The sequence below is a fragment of the Dicentrarchus labrax genome, unplaced genomic scaffold, assembly GCF_905237075.1.
Source record: "Dicentrarchus labrax unplaced genomic scaffold, dlabrax2021, whole genome shotgun sequence".
In the NCBI taxonomy this organism is placed as follows: domain Eukaryota; kingdom Metazoa; phylum Chordata; class Actinopteri; family Moronidae; genus Dicentrarchus; species Dicentrarchus labrax.
The window spans coordinates 27,766,389-27,792,690 of record NW_026136715.1 but is presented as its reverse complement, the minus strand read 5'-3'; the positions used below and the strand labels follow the sequence as shown (position 1 = coordinate 27,792,690).

At 40.5% G+C, this 26,302-nt stretch overlaps 4 protein-coding genes across 14 annotated transcripts in view; 2 read left to right on the top strand and 2 right to left on the bottom strand.

Moving 5' to 3' along the window:
• Positions 1-317: 317 nt before the first annotated feature.
• On the bottom strand, positions 318-2,852 carry las1l (LAS1 like ribosome biogenesis factor). The gene has a single exon (XM_051425189.1). The coding sequence runs from the start codon at positions 2,678-2,680 to the stop codon at positions 953-955; it is 1,728 nt and encodes a 575-aa protein (XP_051281149.1). The 5' UTR covers positions 2,681-2,852; the 3' UTR covers positions 318-952.
• Positions 2,853-2,964: 112 nt separating this feature from the next.
• On the top strand, positions 2,965-9,067 carry haus7 (HAUS augmin-like complex, subunit 7). Of its 3 annotated transcripts, none has more exons than XM_051425194.1 (9): positions 2,965-3,166; positions 5,862-5,977; positions 6,055-6,125; positions 6,277-6,341; positions 6,437-6,627; positions 6,828-6,939; positions 7,751-7,963; positions 8,054-8,162; positions 8,536-9,067. In XM_051425194.1, exons 2-9 carry the CDS (start codon positions 5,913-5,915, stop codon positions 8,595-8,597), a joined length of 888 nt encoding a protein of 295 aa, XP_051281154.1. In that variant the 5' UTR covers positions 2,965-3,166; positions 5,862-5,912; the 3' UTR covers positions 8,598-9,067. The 3 variants fall into 3 exon arrangements, with proteins under 3 accessions (XP_051281154.1, XP_051281152.1, XP_051281153.1); XM_051425192.1 differs by lacking the exon at positions 2,965-3,166 and adding an exon at positions 4,795-4,921; XM_051425193.1 differs by lacking the exon at positions 2,965-3,166 and adding an exon at positions 4,928-5,072.
• A 517-nt stretch (positions 9,068-9,584) lies between these two features.
• On the bottom strand, positions 9,585-10,416 carry mrpl49 (mitochondrial ribosomal protein L49). Its single transcript, XM_051425201.1, has one exon. It carries the CDS (start codon positions 10,388-10,390, stop codon positions 9,845-9,847), a length of 546 nt encoding a protein of 181 aa, XP_051281161.1. The 5' UTR covers positions 10,391-10,416; the 3' UTR covers positions 9,585-9,844.
• An 859-nt stretch (positions 10,417-11,275) lies between these two features.
• si:dkey-93l1.9 (uncharacterized protein LOC562339 homolog) overlaps positions 11,276-26,302 on the top strand; it is a 31,309-nt gene continuing 16,282 nt past the window's right edge. Inside the window, exons 1-4 of one of the 9 annotated variants that reach the window (XM_051425208.1) lie at positions 11,277-11,450; positions 14,416-14,650; positions 16,514-16,649; positions 25,323-26,178. In XM_051425208.1, coding sequence (XP_051281168.1) covers positions 11,388-11,450; positions 14,416-14,650; positions 16,514-16,649; positions 25,323-25,401 — 513 coding nt within the window. In that variant the 5' untranslated portion in view covers positions 11,277-11,387 and the 3' untranslated portion in view covers positions 25,402-26,178. Of the gene's footprint in view, positions 11,451-14,415; positions 14,651-16,513; positions 16,650-16,731; positions 17,586-19,108; positions 19,287-22,145; positions 22,381-25,104; positions 25,241-25,322; positions 26,179-26,302 lie in introns of those variants that run through there. The other 8 variants (XM_051425202.1, XM_051425203.1, XM_051425214.1 and 5 more) reach the window with 8 other exon arrangements.

Here is a 26,302-nt window from a genome sequence, read left to right as displayed (position 1 = left end):
AACAGTACCACCATGAGCAAGACCTTGGAGACAAGGGCAAGGAAACACTGCCTGTTAAAAGGCAGAAACCTAGGACCTTTTTCAGGAATATGTCAAAATCTCTGCTGTTAAATTGTGCTTTTGGTATGTATTTACTAATATGTACTCTGTCATTCAACTCCTTTGTGCTAATGCTGCTATGTTATCTGTTCCCATTTACAGAGATATGGGGATGCAGTGTATAAACAGAAAGGCTAAACATCTTTTTTGTGCCTTTATAGGCTCTCTATATGTTGCAATTCAGCATCTTACACTCTAAATGAACACAATCATACTCCTTTAGTAGAAACAAGTTTTATTGAACGTAAAAGCGCAAAAGATGTATTACACAAAACCACCTTGTGCTAACAATATCCCCTTTGAAGATTTATTTTTATTAATCCCCAATGGAGAAATTCTTTTTGCCAGGGATTTTAACTGAAATGCATCTTCTCCAAAACCATTTGCTTGACAGGTGTAAGAAGAAAAAAAACAATCATATTGAATGAACTATACCCAATTCTCTCATTCTTTCCTCAGTTTGTTTTATGTGTTAAATGTCTGTACTAGCTCCACTTTTGTCTTAGCCACATATTAAAAATATTGTAGACGGAGCACATGAAGGCTTTTACATTAGCAACAATAAAGTTATTTTCAATATCAGTGAATCAGCTGACAATTTTTTTTTATTGTTTTGTCTAGAAAATGACAGAAACATGTGAAAACTTGTTGGTTGAATAAAAAGACATCACTTTTGGCTCTGGGAAATTTGACACCATTTTTTTTATTGATTAATCCACTGCTTTTGTTTTATCGTGCAACAAATTTAGTTTACACTTTTTCTTCTTTCCAAGTGTCACAACAACAGAGAGCACCAGTCTAATAATGTGCCAGCAGCTTAAGGCTTATATTTTACAGCACTATAACTTATAACTCAAAATAGTTGCAGTCCAGATTTCAGCCTGTTAATATCACTGTGGTTCCACAAAAGGCCATCCGCTGTCCTCACTGCTGCAGACGCTCCTGGGATGTTGCGTGATGTGTTGTTTTCCATCTCCACCGGCTGGTCAAACACAGTCATTGTTGAGTAGTTTTCCACCATGAGGCATGAAGGGTCATCTGACTGTCCAGGGACTTTACCAAGAGGATAGTTCTTCCACAAAACCTTATCAACGCACACCTGCCACGGAGAACCTTTGAGCAACTTTGCCTTTTCAGCCTCAGCATCTGCCCCATTGTACTCCTGGGAGGACTCGCTCCTTTCCGGGTCAGCAGTGGAACGCCAGGGATGGCTGTGGCGCCGTGAATGCTGTAGCTTCTCGTGCAAACTCTCCAGTGTGTATATGGGCTGCGGTTTCTGCCGCGGAGAAGTGTCAAATTCTGCACGCGCAGTCTGTGTGTAGATGGAGCAGAGCTGGAGCAGCCTCTGCCGGGTCTCTAGAGGAAGAGGGTGCTCCATGTCATCCAGGATTAACTGGAGCAAGTGAGGCGTGCTGGCGCAGGGAGCATCCAGGCATGCTGCAAGCAGCTGCTGCCACCTCAGCTGGATGCGGTTCACAAAAATCCTGTCCTTCATCCTGGCCTTCTTCTGCCCCTTTGTTTCAAAATGGAACTCAAATTTGTTGCTGTTACAGTAGAGGACTTCTGAAATCCAGGCAGAAATGTAGAACGCCCGTTGATTATTGGGCTCTGTGGTAAGCTGCTTCAGCTCAACAAACAGCTTCTCCAGGAGGAGGTGAATGAAGGACGGTGAGTTGAGCATCTTCAGGAGGGGCAGCCAAAAACGCAGGAAGGTCTGAGGGAGTCTGGTTTTAGTGGAACTGGTGTTGTCATAAGTGTCACAGCCTAATGTTTCCAGTTGCTCAACAGTAGGAACCAGAAATCCATCTTCCAACAACACATCAATCAGCAGTTCACTCGACTCCAACGCAAACTGTTTGATCTCCTCAAGTAACCAGCTCATGTCTGCAAAGGGGGCCGGCCATGGGCTCCTGTCTTTTTCTTCAAGAAGCCCGTCAAAAGCCTGGTACTGCTCCTTCTCAAAGGATATCAGAAGCTCCCGTGCACTCTTATAGGCTTCCATTCCTTTCTGCCTCGCAATGAGCTCATCCTCTTGTCGTTTTAGGTCAACCTCTTCATCCTCCCCATCGGACTGGGATTCCCAGTCCTCGTTAGGCGCTCCCCCCAACTGCCTGGACCAGTACTCCTGCTGGAGCCACTCCAGAACCACCTTGCATCCTTTTCGACACCATTTCAAGGTAGGCAGCTTCCGGTGTGTGAAATCATGCCTCAGGTCCACAACCCACTCTGGGATGTTCAGGTTCCCAGCCAGCCTCCGGAGCGGCCGGGCTGTCCTCCCCTGCTGTCTCTCGGTGATCAGATTGACGAACCTCACCAGAGCCGCTCCGTAAAGCAGAACCAGATCATCCCCGTCCAGCTGCCCGGACCTGTCCAGCACCTGGCACCTCACCAGGTCCGCCGTGCACTCCACCGCCACCGGGGTGCTGCTGGCATACCGGCCTTTCCACGCTGATACCCTCTGCAGTGCGTACCTCTGTAAGGCGGGGTCGTTCGAGTAAAGGTACTCCAGAACCTGATCCCACTCAGCTTTGTTGACCCATGCCACCACATGGCGTTTTTTGGCTGAGCTCTTTTTCTTCATTTTAATGGCGGGAGAGGCGAACGGTAGACTCACGTTAACGTCTTATACACATAAGGCCGTTATACGCCGACAAACTGCCGTTCTCTGACCAGCCACTGTCACAGAAACAGCTACAAAGAACAAACCGCCGCAGACCGTTGGCAGCTAGCTAACGATTGTATCGTATCCCGGAAATTACATGTTTTCTTCTTCTTCTTCTTCTTCTTCTTCTTCTTCTTCTACTGGGTTTTGAAGGCAGTTGGCAAACCGGTGCATTACCGCCACCTACTGGACTGGAGCAGTGGTTCGCAACCTTTCTCCCTGGACCCTGAGGGACCTATTTTCTGTCATTGACTAAACTGACTACCCTGATGAGTGACATATAGTACTATATTAAATGTATTACAGTAACAGTGGAGAACAGCTGATGAACTGACCAATGTGTTGGACTCAAGAAGGCCTCAGAGTGAAGCTTTGGCGACCCCAAGTGGGATTCCCGACTCCGAGGTTGGTAACCACTGGATTAAATGGATGTGAATGGATTAGATCTATGAAATGAATACTGGTATTTGTCAGTGTTGTCATTTGAGTGGACCCCAGACAGAAGGTGACATGAATGTATTGCACCTTTTATTTGATATGATCATTTATTTTATTATTCTTTTTTTTTTTCGTATGTCGTGGCTCTCTTCCCTTTAAGATGTTCCTCTTGTATTTGAAGTTTGTCATCTGGATTGCTCTTCTCGCTCAGTCTCAACTGCACTTTTCTAGGAAGTTACAATGCTTAAATGTGTATTTTGCAAAATAGAAAACAAAAAGAAAACAACAACATGAAGAAGTATGCTATTTGAGTGTGAGGACAGAGTTGGATTTGGAATAACTACAACTACAAGGCATGGCATCTTTAGAGGCACATCAAGGCACAGCAGATCCATATTTTCACATTGCATTTTGCATATTTATACACATTTTACAGCAGAGCCAATTAGATGGCAAAAACTTTCATCTTGGTCAGAGCACCAGAAATGATGCCAGATTCAGTCATATCTGTAGAGAACAACATATGTTTTAAATTAGTTTCTGAAAGAACTTAATGAGGCCTTTTGGGGGCAACTAATTAACGTTACACGACTTAAAAGAAACGGACATTGGGGAATAAATCCAGAAGGGGGCAGTAATGCAACGTTAATGATGCTCACTTCAAAGTTGGAGAAGTAGAAGCAAGCAGTTCTTTCTTTTTTAAACTTTATTGAAAAACACAAACAAATGAGAAAAAAAGGAAATGCATAAAACACAAAATAAACAAACAAACAAGAGGTAAATCTAACTAAGCAGAGAGTCAAAGAGTTTATATAAGGTGATAGTTTTGGTTAATTTTTCTAATGTGAAAGAATGAGCAAATACCTGTTCAGACCCGTTTGTTTTAAAGTAATATGGATGGATGGTATCTTCTTCAAAAATATGATATATGAATGTAGAATTTAGCTCCAATAATGAACATATTAATGATATATTTTTCTTTGCTGGATAATTTAGAATTGGTTAATATTAATACCTTTAAGTAAAAACCACCAACAAGTGTTAGAATGTTTCAGCTACATCATTACAGGAAGAGCCTTTGTCATCTATATTGGGAATATATTTCCATTGACAGTTTATGGTACATATGTTTATAGTATAATATCTAGGCTATGTATAATTTTAAACAATAGTCCTTTGATTTTGTTAGGCAACACATACAGTATTTTTAGAGGAGAGTAAATACAGCATTCAGTGTTCTACCATCATAAGCCAGGTCTGTCCATTTATATTGAACATGCACTATTGTTCTTAGGATGGGTGAGTTCCTGATTAAGGTGTTGTTATTTTTTTTTTGTTGAAGATGGAATTGCCATCAACAGAAATCTTTTTAATTATTTAAAGTAACCATAGATACTGGAGCTGCAGCGTGATAAAGATATAATGCCAGATGTATTCATTACAGTGTAGGCTCATTTTGTGAGACATGAATGCCAGATTTCTCTATAAAATATTAATATACATACAGACGTCCTACACAGTTAAATAGCTGTTTTTAAGAGTTTCTGCAGGTGACCTGTAGAGGGCATCAATTCACCGTTGTGGCGTCTAGTGTGGCGCATATTTGAGCAGCAGAAGAAGAAGCCTTCGCCAGAGCAGCGGTAGCAGAACAGAGTTGTTCGTAAAATGGCGGGTGCTTTGAAACAAGAACAACTAGTACGACATGTTTATGCTACACTGCAGGTAAAAGAAGTTAAAATAATTCGAAATAAGATTAGAAATACGCACTTTTCGGAAGGTTATTTTTTTCTCTTGGTCACTATCGGTTAGTTCAGCTCTCGGTTTCTAACGTACGTGAGTCGTAGACACAGCATTCCCTACAGAACCCACAGGGGTGAGTTCACAACACAGATTAAAGCTAATAACCAAACATTATTTACAAAAATAAGAAAAGACATTTCTCTTTTCAAGGACAACTTGTTTTGGAGTTGGAGCTTTCTCCACATATAGCTGTTTGCACCACTTTATAGAGATAAGCTACTGTTTGGCTTTATGATGCCTGCAATTCAGAACAACTATATTGTCATGTAAACGTTTTTGTATCACTCTGTTACACTTTTGCAAAGGTTACTTTTTTTACAACTAAAACACTCAGCAGTCTACCTTAACCAAACCCTTAAAGAGTCTCAGTATGTGACATGGATAAAGCAGGGCTTATTACTAGGTTACTCTGTATTTGTGTTGGGGAACCTAAAATTTGTATCACTGTACTTTATAAGATTCTGGCTGTTTCATGGTACATCACAGTATTTTCCATCGTGTATACAGTGAAGGCTTCCATTACTTTAGGGTTATCTTGGTCCAACAAAATGATACATAATATGAAGGAATCTGAATGTAAACAATGATTATTGTGCAAACTGTAATTTAGTAAAATAAGAACTTTAACACTCAAAACAAAATATTTTAAAATAGTTAGTAGTATACCGTAGTATAATATAAACACTATAAAATGACATTAGAAAGTTATAACTGTTACACTGTAAATAGGGCTCCCCTCTCAATACATGCTACACATCTGGTCTGTTCACGGCAGAAACAATATTGCTTCAGTTGTTTCAGCCATATACCGGTGTATGAAAAATTCCTATGGTAACATTGTCTCTGTTTTGTCTTTGTTGAGGCTGTGTCTTGTCCCTTGGTGGAAGGTGTGGACCTACAGGAGGCAGACAGCATGCTGCAGCTTCTGTGTGTTCCCTCTGAGCACCGCACCAACATACTGGCCTGGATCTGCAGCAGGTAAAATACATAGAACATCAGCCCTGCTCTCATCTATCAAAACTAATTTGTATTAATCCCTCTGCCTTGTCACACAGTATCAACCCAAACTTTGGCAATTCCAAGGCGATGTCAGTGAGATCCAAAGACCCAGAGGTTTTGTGCAAAGGTAACATTGTTGTCTTTCAAAGTACCTTGTGGATGAAAGCATAAACATCTCAGTGAGAGTGCACATATGCAGAGTAGTTTATACTTATAGTTCTGTATCCTTCAGACTAAAATAACCTATTATACTGCTGTGGTCTGTTTTCTACAAACAGAAATAGCTGTGCTTGGGCAGGAGCTGATGCTGTGCAAAGCAGATGACCTGGACCTGATCGGAAAGGTTGATTAAAACTTGTGTCGATCTAATTGATTCAAAGATAAAGACACGCATTGTAACAATAAACTAAAAATGTCCCGTTTTGTCCAATTTCCCAGGGTGGTGCAAGTCCTCAAAGGCAGCTTCAGTTCCTAGAGCAGCTTTTAACTCTAGTTCCAGGCTGCAAGAAGACTGCTGGGCCCAGAATGGATGCAGAGATGCTACTAAACGAGCTCTATGCTGCTGAGAACCTGCCTCATCTCACACAAATGCTCAACCCTGCGCTCGACCCCTGGCCTGCACACATCAAGTAAGCATGCTGTTTCCTTTGTACACATACTATATCCCGCCCTTATGTCTGCATATTAGCATTCTGTCTTTTAACTGGACTTCCAAAAAGAGTGTGATTTGTAGAAGTTTGGTGGATCTTCATCGGTTCCTGTTGTTTCATCGGGATCTTGATATTAGTCTCATCTCTGACCTCCCCTGCTGCTTTTCCCTGACTCACAGGGCTTTACGAAAGGGCAGCAAGTCGTCCTCTAAGCCGAGTAGACAGGAGGCAGCCGATGTGGCCACCCTTCTGCAGCAGACACAGTCTGCCCTGCAGCAGCTACAATCAGAGGTATGGTGTTTGTGTGGTTAGTGATGGCACCTTGCGTCATGCCCCTGCCCCCTTTTGGGTGAAAAGAAAATCTCTACAAAAGACACCATATCTTTAGTGATGGGCAAAACCACCACATCCTAATGTCTTACCACTGAGACCCCTTCTTCTTATTTAGTATACTGTGGAAAAAGGATTCTACACGTTTTGTGTAGATGAGTGACGTGAGTGGATCTGGGCTTGTTATACAGAGTCCTAAGCAGCCTTATCTTATCTGTAGTTTAAAATTTCGATTTTAAGATTCCAAAGTTTTTTTAATTTTTTATTAAGGTTATAATACCCTCTGTCAAACCAAACTCCATTCTAATAGCAGGTGTTTTATGGTAGTGACATTATTTACACCATCACTAAGACTCTTTACTGATTGACTTCAATCTACAGACACAATCGGCTCACATGTCACTTACTCAGTAACATCATTAACTAATACTGGCTGTCTCGGCCACACATGTTGTACTGTCCTTTGTTCTTTGGGGAAGTAAAGAAAGTAAACTGTTTTTGTATTGTTTGGACTGGTGCCAACACAAACTTTTACTGGGCTTAGTTCTCACCAAAGGGCGTGTGGTCATAGGAAGTGACAGAAACAGGGAGTTCATGCTAAATTACTAGCAGATGAATTATTATATTATATATTTGTCACACTCAGAGCTATTTTGCTTAATGTTCTTCAGATCAGTAATCATTTTCTAAATATTATCATGCACAGGCTACCTGTAGATTTGGCTTGACGTCATGGTAGCAATGAGTGCTATGTGTTTTCTCTTCTCCTCAGTGTGAATTCCTGAACAATGCAGCGCAGAGTCCCGGCACTTTCTCTCCAAGCTCACTTCGCGTGGCAGCGTGTGACCTCCAGCAGCTGATGGCTACTTTCAGCCATGTTTTCGAAACAGACTTGAAGACTTACTGCAGCAGAGATCCCCCCAGCTTCAGCACAGAGACCGACGTCTTCCAGAGAGTACACCAACTGCTGCTGGCCTTCATCACGGTACTCACACATATGTAGAAAATGGGTTCTGTCTCAGCACAAGCCTGACCTTTTTAAAACAAGTCATACTCTTTCTTTCTTTTTCCTCAGGAGTTAGAAATGCTGAAGGAAGTATCAGAAGCCTCTGTGTCTACACAGGAGGAAGTAAACCGGCTACAAACGCGTTGCTACCGGAGCCGAGGAGATGAGCTTACTTTACGTAAATGAATAATCTCTTTCACATACACACTCACACATACAGTTTGTTGCACTTAATTAAAGCGGACCTATTATGCTTCTCTTCTTCTCTGTCATCATGTTACAATGTGGGATGTTGTTATTAAATGAGACCAAAGTGTAAATTAATATAATGTAACATGTAAAAGCAGTCACTGTTTATCTATCTTTCTATCTAGTTTATGTTTACCAGATGAAATGCATTATATTGAGATCCATGCAGTGTTATACATCCTTGCTAATTAGGCCTTTTCGGGTGTTAATAAGAACTTTGAATGGTGACTTATGCAGTGGGGTCTCACTAGCACAATAGGTAACCTAAGTAGGTCATTTTTGTCTTTTGCTTTTCTTTTCAGAGGACCAACTGGAGGAACTTAGCAGGCGAGTTAGAGACTTTTTCTCCCTGCTTCATTCCTGATGGGCACAGACACTGGCCAAAAAGTTCCTGATGTGAGCAAAGCACTTAAAATGATGCAGTAATAATGGGAGGAGTGGTTGTATTAAAACTTTGAACAGAACTGTTTAATTTCACAAACGACAAGTGGCAGCCACCATCCTTCAGACATTTCAGCACAGCTCATCTTTCTGTAAACTGATACTGTTTGATGGAGTCAGCTTATAATTCTAACTTCAGTATGACTGAGGTGTTGTATGATCATTCGCATCAAAATGTTGGCAGTGTGTTCCATGTGATTATTGCTCTACAGAAATGATCAGAAAGATTTCAGTGGAGGAGTGTTTTGTTGGGATAATTGTATAGTCAGAATTGAACATTCTTCCTTTTCATTTCTCACTTTCTCCCAACTTGTATGCTTGTTGTTATTATTGATGTACTCAATATGGATTTTCATATTGTATTACTGAATAAATGTAAATGTTTTAAACCTCTACTGTTATACCAACAGACTTTCTATTCTCAGGGGTCATTTATTCCTTTTTTTCTCTTTCATTCTGTGATAATCTTCTAGGGGCGTAATAATTGGTCGATTGACAAGTCGATGCTTTTGATATATATGAGCAATTATTCTGAATAGTTCAGCCTTGGACAAAAGGTGACACAAAGCTGGTGTCCTGCACATGTACCAATATACCAACAACCAATAAACTACAAAATGACATCTGCTGTAATGACCTCAGTCTCAGCCATCTCAGTGGTCTCTGAGGCCACAGCATGATCATCACTCCTCGTGGACACTATTTACACTGTTTATATACATTTTATAATAATGCATATATTTCTCATAGATTTTAAGATATTTTATTAGTATAAACTTACTTTCATTCATTTTCCATTCTATAAATCTCCGCTGATATTTCTACTGCAGAATAAGTAAAGCACTACCTACCTAACATATTTCCCTGCTTCTCTGGCTGGTTTATCAGAGTAATAACATACAACAGGTAGTTAGCTATGCTTTCCTATTTAATGTCACATTCTTTAAACACAAGTATGCACACTGATCAACACCCAACGATTCCACAACTTCAACATCTCTGGTATCAAAAGAAAAAGTTCAAAAAGGTAGCAGTAGTGGCCTGCTGTCCTTCCATATGGGTGGAAATAAGTCTGAAAGTACTGAAGGACAATGTTCGACGGTGCTGACAGTGAGGGCGGACAGACGGCTCCCTGCCACCCTGTCCACGATGCTAGTCCTGTCACCTCAGTCAGAAGCCTTTGCTGGCCAACCATTCCTTCAGCTCCAGGTCGAAGTGACCTTTGACCCTCAGGGTCATGGTGACCTCGTTGACCTGTGTAGGGAGCTCTTTCCCCGTCAACTTCTCCAGGTACTGCTTCACGTCCTTCTCCAGAGCCCAAATGTCCCCCTCCACCTTTCGTACGAGAGTTGTCTTGCGGCTGCCGTTGGTCAGGTCGGTGTAAACCGGGATGTTGTGCATGCGGGAGCGGCGGATCATGTACGGCAGAGGCGGCGGGGAGTCTGCCGGAGGGGTCCAGCCAGACGGGGTGACACCGGCGTGTTTAGGCGGAGCGGGGACCCGTGACGGTGGAATGAGCCTCTCTACGAACTTGTATTCCTCCGTAGACTCTAATATCTCCGCCTTTTTCTCCTCTGGAGCAGCCTGACAAAGAAACCGCAGCCCGACAGCGGCGGCAGGAGGTCCCGGTATCCGGCTGTGGAGACTGAAAACTCCTGGCAGTGCCCTGCGGAGCATAGCGGACTGAAGGGTGAAGCAGGCCGCCATGTTGTGCATTGGTGTAACGAGAACCGACCCGGAAATAGACAAGAACTTCCGGTGGCATTAGGATTTTTAGTTCGATTTAAATAGACATATAAGTAAATATGCAAACAAGTAAAGAGGATGAACGAAAATATAGAGAGATTAACATAAAACATGCTAGGGGCCAAATAAATAAATAGAAAGTGACTTTAGTGAAAACTTTAAATTGGGAATACATTCTCACAGTTTTAACAGCTTCTTTGTTCTTGTGCTTCTTAATGGTATAATGCTGGATAATCACCTGAAAATAAAATGCTTCTGTGTTTGTTCCCTTAGAATGAGCTGTTTTTATCTAAAGACACTGTGGGTCGCCTTCCATGGAGTCCACCAGGCTGAGTCAAGACTTGAGAACCACTGCTGTCCCTTTCTTTCTTAAAAACATGAAAGTGACGTTTTAAAAGTTACTAAATTATGTAAAAGTTTGCAAAAAAATATAATGAGATTGATCAGAAAATACTCTAATATAGAGTTGATCCTTCAAAAAAACACATTTTCCAGTAAAAGCTCAAAGTTAACTTGTAATATTATCCAGGATAAATCAGTGTATATCTTCAACAGTTTATGGGCATGTATACATTTCCAGAACAGATGGATAACATCAGAAGGCACAGCCACAGCTTAAATCAATATAATTCTTCAATTGAACAGAGACCTAAGACAGTTTTCTTATTGAAATGTTATGTCAAGTAACATTTCATGATAGTGTCACAGAGGAGACAGCATTATACATATTTACATTATTCTAAAACTGAAACCTTAAAAACATATTATTTATTCCTAAATAATAATTAATTCCTAAAGCGCCTATCAACTAGTTTAACACAGTGGGAGGGGTCTTTTGAATGTGTCTGTAGCTGGAGGAGTTGTCTGACTTGTTAGTCCTGTCTACTCCCTCGCTAAAGACTGAAGCTCAGCACATACTGTACACACCAGCAGCAGCAGGACGGTTTGAGTTATCACAGAGGGCAGAATGGACAGGGAGAACAGGCTGAACGGAGAGGGCATGGCTCTGAATAAAGTGGGCGATATAGAGGTTAGTGACACACAAACCCTCTCCTCTTCTCTTCTGGTCTGTTCTGCTCGGTTCTTTTCTGTTCGTTTCTCATCTGCTCTCTTATCTACGCAAACATCTTCATTGACGGCCTTGAATAGATCAATAGGCAAAACATATTGCATTGTATTGTATAAGTATCCCAGTAGTGTTGGGCGACTGGACGAATATATCGGAGATTGGCCGGCTGTTTTTTGTCATGTTCTAATTGAATGGTCTGCCTCTGAAGAAAGAGAACAGAATACACACACTGAGCCGAAGAACGAGTGAGAGGAGATCAATAAAAAAAAAATAATAATAATAATAATAATAATAATAATACAATAATAAAAAGCTGATAGGATTCAGAAACTAGTGAAAGTACAGATATTACTTTAGAACAGTGGTTCAGGTCCCCCATTTATGTCACCAACGCTTCATGGGGGGTCGTGAGACCTTATTGATTTTAAAGCGTGCTACAACATGTTAAAAATATACAGACCTAGGCTATATCTCACTATATGGTTCATAGATCCCGATAAGAATTTCCAGTTAGAAGTTCTACTTGATTTTGGAACCAATCCTATTGGATAAAGTCCAGTAAGATTTATTACCTACTCAAAAACCTACTTATGAGGATTAAGTCTTATAACAGTCCAAAAGGACCTAGGAATTATTATAATTTATAATCCTATAGGATTATTGGCTTGTTTTATACAAAAAATAAATGTTGCTGTACTTATGTACCTTTAATTTCTAGATGTAGCATTTCTAAAATAAAAAAATGTAATAAGCATAGATACACTTAACAAATAAATAATTTTACTTACTTTAATATCTTAAAATCATTACAGAAATTATTACAAATATTAATTCAATTCAATTCAATTCAATTTTATTTGTATAGCGCCAATTCATAACAGAAGTTATCTCAGGACACTTTTCAAATAGAGCAGGTCTAGACCGAACTCTTTATAACATTTATTAACATTTAATATTTTACAACGATTTTAAGCTCCACCTTGACACCTGGGGAGAGTTCAGGAAAGAGTGAGACAGACAGACAGACAGACAGACAGAAGGAGAGATTAATAGGTTTAATACAAGGTACAGTGCAGATCTAGGGACTCTGTCTCTGTATTTATCATATAAGAAATTCAAAGACATATTTATTATGTTATGTTCATGTTAAATCATGATAATTATGTTGTACTTCTGGCTTTGGCAATATAGCTTTAAAACTTTACTGCCAACAAAACCTACAACAAAGTGACCAATGCCTGCTCTCATCTATAGAGCCACGACATTACGTCACTGTACACGTCTCCAATGTTAGTTATTGTTACCAAGGTTAGGCTAGCTGGCTGTATTGCCAGCTCTGTATTTAGCTGTTTTGCACATAGATGTTACAAACGTAACATTGACACAACAACCCTTTGACCTGGTCATTGTAAAACCATACGCAACTGTTAAAGAGGCCATTATATGCATACAACCTTTAGTCCTGTTTCTATCTACACTGTATGTCCAAGTAAACAGCGGGATGTTGAGACTTCACTAAGAAACCAAGGACATGATCATCTCACCACACTATCTGTCTGTTTACTGTCCCACAACTCAGGAATGTGTAACTGTGTTAGAGTGACGCTCCAACAGGGATAAAACCATACTGCTTCTTCCAATCGGGGCTCTTTCGGACTTTCACATACGAGAGTGTGTGACGGTTGCGTTGAGACAGTTCATGGATGACTTGAATAAAACTTTACAGAAAGACAAGATCATACTTTGTATGCTTTCTTAAATTGCCACCACACTAGCTAAAGTAGCATTCAAGTTACAACAATGTTACGAACGAAACATTGATGTAAGAAATAAGTGGCCAGGTTTGCTTGGTAATGTTAGCTGATCAACCGGTCGCTAGCTAGCCAGCTAGCTCAATGTTAAGTTTGTATCATCTATGTGCAGAACAGCTATATACAGAGCTATCAGGGCACAAGGTGCCCCCAGCCCATATTGTGAGCAGTTCTTGGTTCTAGACAGCAAAGTGTTGGTGCCGTGCTGGAACCAGTTTTGTCGGGGTCCTGACCCCCAGGTTGGGAACTTCAGAAACCTATCTACAGCAATGTCAGTGGGGCCATGTCCCCGAGTGAAATCAGTGTTTCTTTCCATAGCTGACAGCTGTGTGTAGAGATGAATGAACACTTTGTGACTTAGAGATAGTTGCACGCAGGTGTGACATCACATCTACTTGTGCTACAGGATTGGACAAAGCCCTGAGGGAAAGCCTTTGCCCCTGATGTGGTTTAAACAAACCAGCTTTCTCTCAGTTGTGCAGAAGGAGATAAAGGTATGGACATTGTGACCAGGATGATTTTTCAACCCAGAACAACTGTTATACCTGCCTCTCAGTCACCCACTCTGCACATGTATCAGTTTATGTGATAGGCTGTGAGGTTTCTAGAGTTGTAGAAAGAGAATGGCCCACCACTTGTTGAGTCTTGTTGTGTCTCTCTCTCTCTTGCCAAAGTGAGTCATTGCCTCTTGCTCTGCCACTCCCACTTCTCTTACAGCCACACCTGAGAGTGCATAGTAACAAAATACTAACACTTGTCTGTGAATAAAACATAGTGACGCATGGACTTGTACACATGCACAATCAGAGCACTCAGACCTGTGAAAGAGAACAAAAGAATAACAGTGTTTCTTAGGAGAACCCCAAATCATTTTATCCTTTGGTGTCAGAGGTGGCTCTGCATGTTTGGGTCTGTGATATAGTACCTGTGTTACTTTGTTCTTCAACAGAACCTGAAATGTCCCTTTTTTTATGTGCTTGTTCACCGCCCGGGCACTGCCAAATCCCGCAAAGCTACTCTAGTGCAGTCTCAGACTAAGAAGAGCTGGAAATCATTAGAATGGGCCCCCTTTAATAAAGTACATCTTCCTTTTGTCTTTATCTCTATACTCGCAGGCAATGATGGACCCTTCTGGAAAAGTGTATCGCCGCATCAACATAAATCATTACGCCACTAAGAAGACTGCTGCTCAGAGTATGCTAGACGTTGCCTTACTGATGGCCAACTCATCCCAACTGAAGACTGTTCTCTACGTGGGGCCGCATTACCGTTTCTACATCCCCCTCATCGTCCTGCTGTCTCTGTCCATCACGTTACAGGTCGTAGTGGGGCTGCTGCTCGTCTTTATTGGCAAGTGAAACTTTGCATCTCCCCATTGTTATTAGTCTACTTGCCAGCAATATGAACCCAGAAATGTTGAGTACCCTACATTTTCTGGGGAGTCATTAATATTATTCAATGTACAAAATGAGCTTTTAAACCGGAAGTGGGCTGATTTGGATTATTTTTAGTTGATTTTGAGGTTATTTACATGCTTAATATATTGGATCTGCAATTTAGAATCATGAAAGGTTGATGTCATTGGTGTGAATTTTCAGACGTAATATTTCTCCAAATTTCTTCTTTTTGCTGTGTAGCTTTTTTTGATTGACCTGTGTCTTTGCTGCTGCGGTGTATTAAGCATAACTGTATAAGCATTGTTTAGACAGACAGTTTGTACTTTGAAATTGGGGGTTCTTTTCCTCAATAACTACGCCTATATTGTCCAAATTGTCCAAGCAGTTGCTGAAATATTGTCCATGTAGGTAATTATGCTTATTAATGCTAATTATGCTAATTGCCCAACATAGTCAAGTAAGCATCCGGCTGTTTCTAAATGCTGGGTATCCTTACCCTACATTTCTAACATAAAACATTTGGGGTTCTCAACATTTCCAGGTTCACAAAATGGCTCTGTTGGCTGGCAAACAGATTCTACTGTTCCTCCTTCTCCATCTTTCTTGCATCTTAAATACATACATTTTGATATTGGAATCTTCATGTTTGGAAGGTGCAACAAATAAAAGCAAGTATACAAATAGTTTTACTGATGATTCGATGAATCAAGAGAATTCAATCCAACTTTAGAACTAACTAAAACCCCAAGTGTCTGCCTTTCTGTGTGTCATGCTTTCCTTCCTAGCGTTAGCCGGTTTGCATAACTAATGCATTCAAAGCTGTAAGATGATGAAGTCAGCATAAAAGAATAGTTAGACATTTTGGAAAATATGCTTAATTGCTTTCTTGCTGAGAATTACTTGAGAAGATTGATACTATTGTCATGTTTGTAGGCTAAATACAAAGCTAGAACAAGCAACCAGCTGGCTTAGCTTAGCATAAATGAACTGCACTTTCATGGCACATTTTTTTCCATGTGCCCATAGGTAGAGTCATGTCCAAGGACCCTTTATGAGGACAGGAGGAGCTGGGGATCAAACTGCCAATTCAGTGACTAGTGACTTCAAAGATAACAAAATCTGCCTACCAGCATCTCTAAAGCTCACTGATCAACACATTATTTCTCCTGCATCCAGCAAAAAAACCTCTAAAACTTAAACTTATTGTTTTTTCACTTCAGTTTTTAGGCAAATGAAAAACAAACGAGATATAACATGTTAATTAGTGAGCTTTAGCTTTAGTGTTTGTAGGTGGATTTTGTTACGTTGAGACAGACCTTTGGCTAACTGCTCCCCATTTCCAGTCTTTATGCTAAGTTAAGCTAATAGGCTGTAGTTTTAGTCTTAAACATGAGAGAGGTATCAAGCTTATCATCTCATTCATCAGATGAGAAGATGTGGCTCAGAGGAAGAGTGGGTCGTCCAGACTGTTCCTTTAACTCTTTATTACACTTCAGTTTACCCATACCTCACATATTGCTAATTATTTTTCTTTTGGGTATGGCAAATTCTTAATTCTTATTCATTAGGAGCACTAGGAGGAGCCAGAGGAACCTGATTTTTTCAGATTATTTGACTCATTTACGTCAGGATATAGTGAAAGTTTCAGCAAATATGACAAAATGTCATCTTAATAAAAGTTACCTACTGCAGCTTTAAATTGAAGTTTCAAAGTTTCTATTGTACTTTCCTTCCCCTATGTATGTCTTTCTGCCTCTTTTTCTCATCAACTTTTTATGTATTTTGTTTTTGTGGTTGTGCGATTCTGTGCTGGCAGTAAAGTATGATCTGAACGACGTGAGGAAACACGCCAAGTTGAACAGAATGAACAATGTAGCAACAGTCTTTGTCTTCTTCACCGTCCTCATCAACATCTTCATCACAGCGCTTGGATTTGAAGGACATTCTATCAGGTAGGCCATTACAGAACACATATACAGTTGGCTCTCTGACTGCTGTAAACTCCTCTGACCTGGCTCTTGGTTTTCTTCACAGGTCACTAGCGTCCCCTGTGATTCCTGAGCCTCAGTTTGCACCTCTGCCCACCAACCTGAACATGACTGGTGGCCTTTAGAGCAGTCTCTGGACCAAAATAAGACACTGAGTTGTTATCTCAAAGCATTTAAATTTAAAGGGTTGTGGTTGGACAGCTGCCTTTTTGTAATGTCTATATCAGCTAGAACTATGAGTCATGGGCAAAGATTCACCAGTATCAAACCTTTGATTACTGAAGGACTTTAATGGATCTGCCATCACATTAGTGCTGTGAAGGGTGCCCGGTTAGCTCAGTCGGTAGAGCTGGCGACCCATGTACGGAGTTGCTGCAGCGGCCCAGGGTTTGAAACCGAGCTACGGCCCTTTGCTGCGTGTCATCCCCTCTCTCTACCCACCTTTCCTGTCTATCTTCAGCTGTCTCTATCAAATAAAAGCAATAAAAGACCAAAAGCATAACTTAACAAAAAAAAACAAACTCTAGTGCTGTGAAGCTTTTGTGGATCCAGGCTGAGATCCATCACCCAGTAAACCCCCAACCTCAGTGACCATTGACCACAACCTTCACTCAGGATCACAGCTGATAGATTAAAAACGAGAAACTTCAGTTTGAATACATGACCACTGCCATATCCTCCTTCAGGTACAGGTGACTCCACTGCAGTGGGCTGACCCCTGCAGTGTTGAGCCAATCAGTCACTAAATGCACAGAATTTTCTTTTTTGCTAAACTATTTAAAGCTTCTATCTTGTAAATATAATTGCACTTTTTATTGTTTCTGTTCAAATGTTAGATTGGCGGAATTGTGCTCATTTTGTAACTAAATAAATGAATAAATAACTTATATCAGTGGAGAATTTGACGGTGTTGAGTGTTTGGAAACATGTCTCTTGCCAATTAATATTCAAAGGACCAGTGTGTAGGATTTAGTGGCATCAAGTGGTGAACTTGCAGATTGCAACCAACCGAATACAGCTTGCTCTTAAAGCATGTAGGAGAATCTACAGTAACCTCAAACATTTATTAACACACATAGACAACAGCCTTTGGTTTTTGACTGGACATGATGTGGGGGACAGCTTGGAAATATGAAAGAGTCTCAGTTCATGAATCTGTGGTTCTACATGATGATCTGTTCTCAATAGTTTTTGGACACAATTTAAATTTTCAATTTCAATTTTATTTGTATAGCGCCAATTCATAACAGAAGTTATCTCAGGACACTTTTCAAATAGAGCAGGTCTAGACCGAACTCTTTATAACATTATTTACTGAGACCCAACAGTACCCAAATGGAGCTTAATGAGACAGAGGAAGAAGATGTATCAGGTTTTTGATACATACACAGACTATGATGTGTCTGGTTTTGGTCAATTCTAAAGATTTGGTGACACTAAGAAAGTTTATGGAATGTGGTCAGACTGTGTACTGGAATGATGCACTCTCCACTAATAACATTTATGGATAAGAAATGCCTTCAATGGAATGAAAAATAACCCTGACATCCTAACAACAAATCAGATCACTGAATCCCAAAAGGATCTTCATTGTTAATCACACGGCAGTAGGCATAGTAGAGGACGGCTGCTAACACAGTTAACAGCAGCAGCAGTCGAATCGCTTTCCACATGCTGCCTCCAGCCTTTCTGGCTGGTTCCCTGGATTCTGCTGCGCTGTGATTGGCAGTTTTGTAAGCGACCTGGATAGGGGGGCCTAGACGCACAGGAGGGAAGGTGATATTTAGTCCAGGTGATAAACTCATCACCTGAAAATAAAATGCTTCTGTGTTTGTTCCCTTAGAATGAGCTGTTTTTATCTAAAGACACTGTGGGTCGCCTTCCATGGAGTCCACCAGGCTGAGTCAAGACTTGAGAACCACTGCTGTCCCTTTCTTTCTTAAAAACATGAAAGTGACGTTTTAAAAGTTACTAAATTATGTAAAAGTTTGCAAAAAATATAATGAGATTGATCAGAAAATACTCTAATATAGAGTTGATCCTTCAAAAAAACACATTTTCCAGTAAAAGCTCAAAGTTAACTTGTAATATTATCCAGGATAAATCAGTGTATATCTTCAACAGTTTATGGGCATGTATACATTTCCAGAACAGATGGATAACATCAGAAGGCACAGCCACAGCTTAAATCAATATAATTCTTCAATTGAACAGAGACCTAAGACAGTTTTCTTATTGAAATGTTATGTCAAGTAACATTTCATGATAGTGTCACACAGAGGAGACAGCATTATACATATTTACATTATTCTAAAACTGAAACCTTAAAAACATATTATTTATTCCTAAATAATAGTTAATTCCTAAAGCGCCTATCAACTAGTTTAACACAGTGGGAGGGGTCTTTTGAATGTGTCTGTAGCTGGAGGAGTTGTCTGACTTGTTAGTCCTGTCTACTCCCTCGCTAAAGACTGAAGCTCAGCACATACTGTACACACCAGCAGCAGCAGGACGGTTTGAGTTATCACAGAGGGCAGAATGGACAGGGAGAACAGGCTGAACGGAGAGGGCATGGCTCTGAATAAAGTGGGCGATATAGAGGTTAGTGACACACAAACCCTCTTCCTCTTCTCTTCTGGTCTGTTCTGCTCGGTTCTTTTCTGTTCGTTTCTCATCTGCTCTCTTATCTACGCAAACATCTTCATTGACGGCCTTGAATAGATCAATAGGCAAAACATATTGCATTGTATTGTATAAGTATCCCAGTAGTGTTGGGCGACTGGACGAATATATCGGAGATTGGCCGGCTGTTTTTTGTCATGTTCTAATTGAATGGTCTGCCTCTGAAGAACGAGAACAGAATACACACACTGAGCCGAAGAACGAGTGAGAGGAGATCAATAACAATAATAATAATAATAATAATAATAATACAATAATAAAAAGCTGATAGGATTCAGAAACTAGTGAAAGTACAGATATTACTTTAGAACAGTGGTTCGGGTCCCCCATTTATGTCACCAACGCTTCACGGGGGGTCGTGAGACCTTATTGATTTTAAAGCGTGCTACAACATGTTAAAAATATACAGACCTAGGCTATATCTCACTATATGGTTCATAGATCCTGATAAGAATTTCCAGTTAGAAGTTCTACTTGATTTTGGAACCAATCCTATTGGATAAAGTCCAGTAAGATTTATTACCTACTCAAAAACCTACTTATGAGGATTAAGTCTTATAACAGTCCAAAAGGACCTAATAATTATTATAATTTATAATCCTGTAGGATTATTGGCTTGTTTTATACAAAAAATAAATGTTGCTGTACTTATGTACCTTTAATTTCTAGATGTAGCATTTCTAAAATAAAAAAAATGTAATAAGCATAGATCCACTTAACAAATAAATAATTTTACTTACTTTAATATCTTAAAATCATTACAGAAATTATTACAAATATTAACATTTATCATCCAAAGGATACAACGATTTTAAGCTCCACCTTGACACCTGGGGAGAGTTCAGGAAAGAGTGAGACAGACAGACAGACAGACAGACAGACAGACAGAAGGAGAGATTAATAGGTTTAATACAAGGTACAGTGCAGATCTAGGGACTCTGTCTCTGTATTTATCATATAAGAAATTCAAAGACATATTTATTATGTTATGTTCATGTTAAATCATGATAATTATGTTGTACTTCTGGCTTTGGCAATATAGCTTTAAAACTTTACTGCCAACAAAACCTACAACAAAGTGACCAATGCCTGCTCTCATCTATAGAGCCACGACATTACGTCACTGTACACGTCTCCAATGTTAGTTATTGTTACCAAGGTTAGGCTAGCTGGCTGTATTGCCAGCTCTGTATTTAGCTGTTTTGCACATAGATGTTACAAACGTAACATTGACACAACAACCCTTTGACCTGGTCATTGTAAAACCATACGCAACTGTTAAAGAGGCCATTATATGCATACAACCTTTAGTCCTGTTTCTATCTACACTGTATGTCCAAGTAAACAGTGGGATGTTGAGACTTCACTAAGAAACCAAGGACATGATCATCTCACCACACTATCTGTCTGTTTACTGTCCCACAACTCAGGAATGTGTAACTGTGTTAGAGTGACGCTCCAACAGGGATAAAACCATACTGCTTCTTCCAATCGGGGCTCTTTCGGACTTTCACATACGAGAGTGTGTGACGGTTGCGTTGAGACAGTTCATGGATGACTTGAATAAAACTTTACAGAAAGACAAGATCATACTTTGTATGCTTTCTTAAATTGCCACCACACTAGCTAAAGTAGCATTCAAGTTACAACAATGTTACGAACGAAACATTGATGTAAGAAATAAGTGGCCACGTTTGCTTGGTAATGTTAGCTGATCAACCGGTCGCTAGCTAGCCAGCTAGCTCAATGTTAAGTTTGTATCATCTATGTGCAGAACAGCTATATACAGAGCTATCAGGGCACAAGGTGCCCCCAGCCCATATTGTGAGCAGTTCTTGGTTCTAGACAGCAAAGTGTTGGTGCCGTGCTGGAACGAGTTTTGTCGGGGTCCTGACCCCCAGGTTGGGAACTTCAGAAACCTATCTACAGCAATGTCAGTGGGGCCATGTCCCCGAGTGAAATCAGTGTTTCTTTCCATAGCTGACAGCTGTGTGTAGAGATGAATGAACACTTTGTGACTTAGAGATAGTTGCACGCAGGTGTGACATCACATCTACTTGTGCTACAGGATTGGACAAAGCCCTGAGGGAAAGCCTTTGCCCCTGATGTGGTTTAAACAAACCAGCTTTCTCTCAGTTGTGCAGAAGGAGATAAAGGTATGGACATTGTGACCAGGATGATTTTTCAACCCAGAACAACTGTTATACCTGCCTCTCAGTCACCCACTCTGCACATGTATCAGTTTATGTGATAGGCTGTGAGGTTTCTAGAGTTGTAGAAAGAGAATGGCCCACCACTTGTTGAGTCTTGTTGTGTCTCTCTCTCTCTTGCCAAAGTGAGTCATTGCCTCTTGCTCTGCCACTCCCACTTCTCTTACAGCCACACCTGAGAGTGCATAGTAACAAAATACTAACACTTGTCTGTGAATAAAACATAGTGACGCATGGACTTGTACACATGCACAATCAGAGCACTCAGACCTGTGAAAGAGAACAAAAGAATAACAGTGTTTCTTAGGAGAACCCCAAATCATTTTATCCTTTGGTGTCAGAGGTGGCTCTGCATGTTTGGGTCTGTGATATAGTACCTGTGTTACTTTGTTCTTCAACAGAACCTGAAATGTCCCTTTTTTTTATGTGCTTGTTCACCGCCCGGGCACTGCCAAATCACGCAAAGCTACTCTAGTGCAGTCTCAGACTAAGAAGAGCTGGAAATCATTAGAATGGGCCCCCTTTAATAAAGTACATCTTCCTTTTGTCTTTATCTCTATACTCGCAGGCAATGACGGACCCTTCTGGAAAAGTGTATCGCCGCATCAACATAAATCATTACGCCACTAAGAAGACTGCTGCTCAGAGTATGCTAGACGTTGCCTTACTGATGGCCAACTCATCCCAACTGAAGACCGTTCTCTACGTGGGGCCGCATTACCGTTTCTACATCCCCCTCATCGTCCTGCTGTCTCTGTCCATCACGTTACAGGTCGTAGTGGGGCTGCTGCTCGTCTTTCTTGGCAAGTGAAACGTTTTGCATCTCCCCCATTGTTATTAGTCTACTTGCCAGCAATATGAACCCAGAAATGTTCAATTCAATTCAATTTTAATTCAGTTTTATTTGTATAGCGCCAATTGATAACAGAAGTTATCTCAGGACAATTTTCATATAGAGCAGGTCTAGACCGAACTCTTTATAACATTATTTACAGAGACCCAACAGTTCCACCATGAGCAAGCACTTGGCGACAAGGGCAAGGAAAAATTGCCTGTTAAAAGGCAGAAACCTAGGACAGATCCTTCGGCTCTTGGTGGGTGGTCGTCTGTCTTGACCAGTTGGGGTGAGTGAGAGAGAGACACAGAGAGAGAGACAGACAGACAGACAGACAGACAGACAGACAGACAGGTGCACAGCAACGACAGTAGCAACAACTACACTAATAGTAGTGACTGATGATGATGAACATGACAACAGCAACGATGGGGGACAATGAGCAGTGACAACAGCAACAACAGTAACCATAGCTATAATAATACTTATAATAATAATAACACTAATATCAGTGATATTGGCAATGGCAGTCAAGCAGGACCATGGCAGGAGGCTCCACCAGGATCCATGAGAACCTGCGAGACGAGAAAGCACAAGAACTCCGGGGAAGAAGTGAAGTTAGTAACATGCATTAATGGAACATGAATGAGTGCAGAAAGAGAGAGGAAGAGAGGAGCTCAGTGCACCATGGGAAATCCCCCGATAGTCTAGGCCTATAGCAGCATAACTAAGGGATGGTTCAGGACTCACCTGATCCAGCCCTAACTATAAGCTTTATCAAAGAGGAATGTCTTAAGCCTACTCTTGAATGTGGAGAGGGTGTCTGCCTCCCGAACCACAACTGGAAGCTGGTTCCACAGGAGAGGAGCTTGGTAACTGAAGGCTCTGGCTCCTGTTCTACTTTTAGAGACTATAGGAACCACAAGTAGCCCAGCATTCAGAGAACGTAGTGTTCTAGAGGGGTAATAGGGTACTATGAGCTCTTTAAGATATGAAGGGGCCTGACCATGAAGAGCTTTATAGGTGAGGAGGAGGATTTTAAATTCAATTCTACATTTTACAGGGAGCCAATGCAGAGAAGCTAGTACAGGAGAGATGTGATCTCTTTTTCTAGTTCCTGTCAGTACTCGTGCTGCAGCGTTCTGAATTAATTGAAGCGTTTTAATGGACTTATTGGGGCAGCCTGATAATAAAGAGTTGCAGTAATCCAGCCTAGAAGTAACAAATGCATGGATTAGTTTTTCTGTATCTGTCTGTGATAGGATGTGTCTAATTTTTGTAATATTACGTAAATGAAAGAAGGCAGTCCTAGAGGTCTGCTTTATGTGGGAGTTAAATGACAAATCCTGATCAAAGATAACTCCAAGATTCCTGACAGTGGTGCCAAGTACAAGAATATCGTTTTTTTCTGAGTTTAACATCAGAAAATTGCAGCTCAGGATTTTATGTCCTTAAGACATGTTTGTAATTTAGATAATTGATTAATTTCATCGGGCTTGATCGATAGATATATCTGCGCATCATCTGCATAAAAGTGAAAGTTAATGGAGTGATTCCTAATAATGTTGCCTAAAAAATTAATCAAGAGAATTCAATCCAACTTTAGAACTAACTAAAGCCCCAAGTGTCTGCCTTCCTGTGTGTCATGCTTTCCTTCCTAGCGTTAGCTGGTTTGCATAACTAATGCATTCAAAGCTGTAAGATGATGAAGTCAGCATAAAAGAATAGTTAGACATTTTGGAAAATATGCTTAATTGCTTTCTTGCTGAGAATTACTTGAGAAGATTGATACTATTGTCATGTTTGTAGGCTAAATACAAAGCTAGAACAAGCAACCAGCTGGCTTAGCTTAGCATAAATGAACTGCACTTTCATGGCACATTTTTTTCCATGTGCCCATAGGTAGAGTCATGTCCAAGGACCCTTTATGAGGACAGGAGGAGCTGGGGATCAAACTGCCAATTCAGTGACTAGTGACTTCAAAGATAACAAAATCTGCCTACCAGCACCTCTAAAGCTCACTGATCAACACATTATTTCTCATGCATCCAGCAAAAAAACCTCTAAAACTTAAACTTATTGTTTTTTCACTTCAGTTTTTAGGCAAATGAAAAACAAACGAGATATAACATGTTAATTAGTGAGCTTTAGCTTTAGTGTTTGTAGGTGGATTTTGTTACGTTGAGACAGACCTTTGGCTAACTGCTCCCCATTTCCAGTCTTTATGCTAAGTTAAGCTAATAGGCTGTAGTTTTAGTCTTAAACATGAGAGAGGTATCAAGCTTATCATCTCATTCATCAGATGAGAAGATGTGGCTCAGAGGAAGAGTGGGTCGTCCAGACTGTTCCTTTAACTCTTTATTACACTTCAGTTTACCCATACCTCACATATTGCTAATTATTTTTCTTTTGGGTATGGCAAATTCTTAATTCTTATTCATTAGGAGCACTAGGAGGAGCCAGAGGAACCTGATTTTTTCAGATTATTTGACTCATTTACGTCAGGATATAGTGAAAGTTTCAGCAAATATGACAAAATGTCATCTTAATAAAAGTTACCTACTGCAGCTTTAAATTGAAGTTTCAAAGTTTCTATTGTACTTTCCTTCCCCTATGTATGTCTTTCTGCCTCTTTTTCTCATCAACTTTTTATGTATTTTGTTTTTGTGGTTGTGCGATTCTGTGCTGGCAGTAAAGTATGATCTGAACGACGTGAGGAAACACGCCAAGTTGAACAGAATGAACAATGTAGCAACAGTCTTTGTCTTCTTCACCGTCCTCATCAACATCTTCATCACAGCGCTTGGATTTGAAGGACATTCTATCAGGTAGGCCATTACAGAACACATATACAGTTGGCTCTCTGACTGCTGTAAACTCCTCTGACCTGGCTCTTGGTTTTCTTCACAGGTCACTAGCGTCCCCTGTGATTCCTGAGCCTCAGTTTGCACCTCTGCCCACCAACCTGAACATGACTGGTGGCCTTTAGAGCAGTCTCTGGACCAAAATAAGACACTGAGTTGTTATCTCAAAGCATTTAAATTTAAAGGGTTGTGGTTGGACAGCTGCCTTTTTGTAATGTCTATATCAGCTAGAACTATGAGTCATGGGCAAAGATTCACCAGTATCAAACCTTTGATTACTGAAGGACTTTAATGGATCTGCCATCACATTAGTGCTGTGAAGGGTGCCCGGTTAGCTCAGTCGGTAGAGCTGGCGACCCATGTACGGAGTTGCTGCAGCGGCCCAGGGTTTGAAACCGAGCTACGGCCCTTTGCTGCGTGTCATCCCCTCTCTCTACCCACCTTTCCTGTCTATCTTCAGCTGTCTCTATCAAATAAAAGCAATAAAAGACCAAAAGCATAACTTAACAAAAAAAAAACAAACTCTAGTGCTGTGAAGCTTTTGTGGATCCAGGCTGAGATCCATCACCCAGTAAACCCCCAACCTCAGTGACCATTGACCACAACCTTCACTCAGGATCACAGCTGATAGATTAAAAACGAGAAACTTCAGTTTGAATACATGACCACTGCCATATCCTCCTTCAGGTACAGGTGACTCCACTGCAGTGGGCTGACCCCTGCAGTGTTGAGCCAATCAGTCACTAAATGCACAGAATTTTCTTTTTTTGCTAAACTATTTAAAGCTTCTATCTTGTAAATATAATTGCACTTTTTATTGTTTCTGTTCAAATGTTAGATTGGCGGAATTGTGCTCATTTTGTAACTAAATAAATGAATAAATAACTTATATCAGTGGAGAATTTGACGGTGTTGAGTGTTTGGAAACATGTCTCTTGCCAATTAATATTCAAAGGACCAGTGTGTAGGATTTAGTGGCATCAAGTGGTGAACTTGCAGATTGCAACCAACCGAATACAGCTTGCT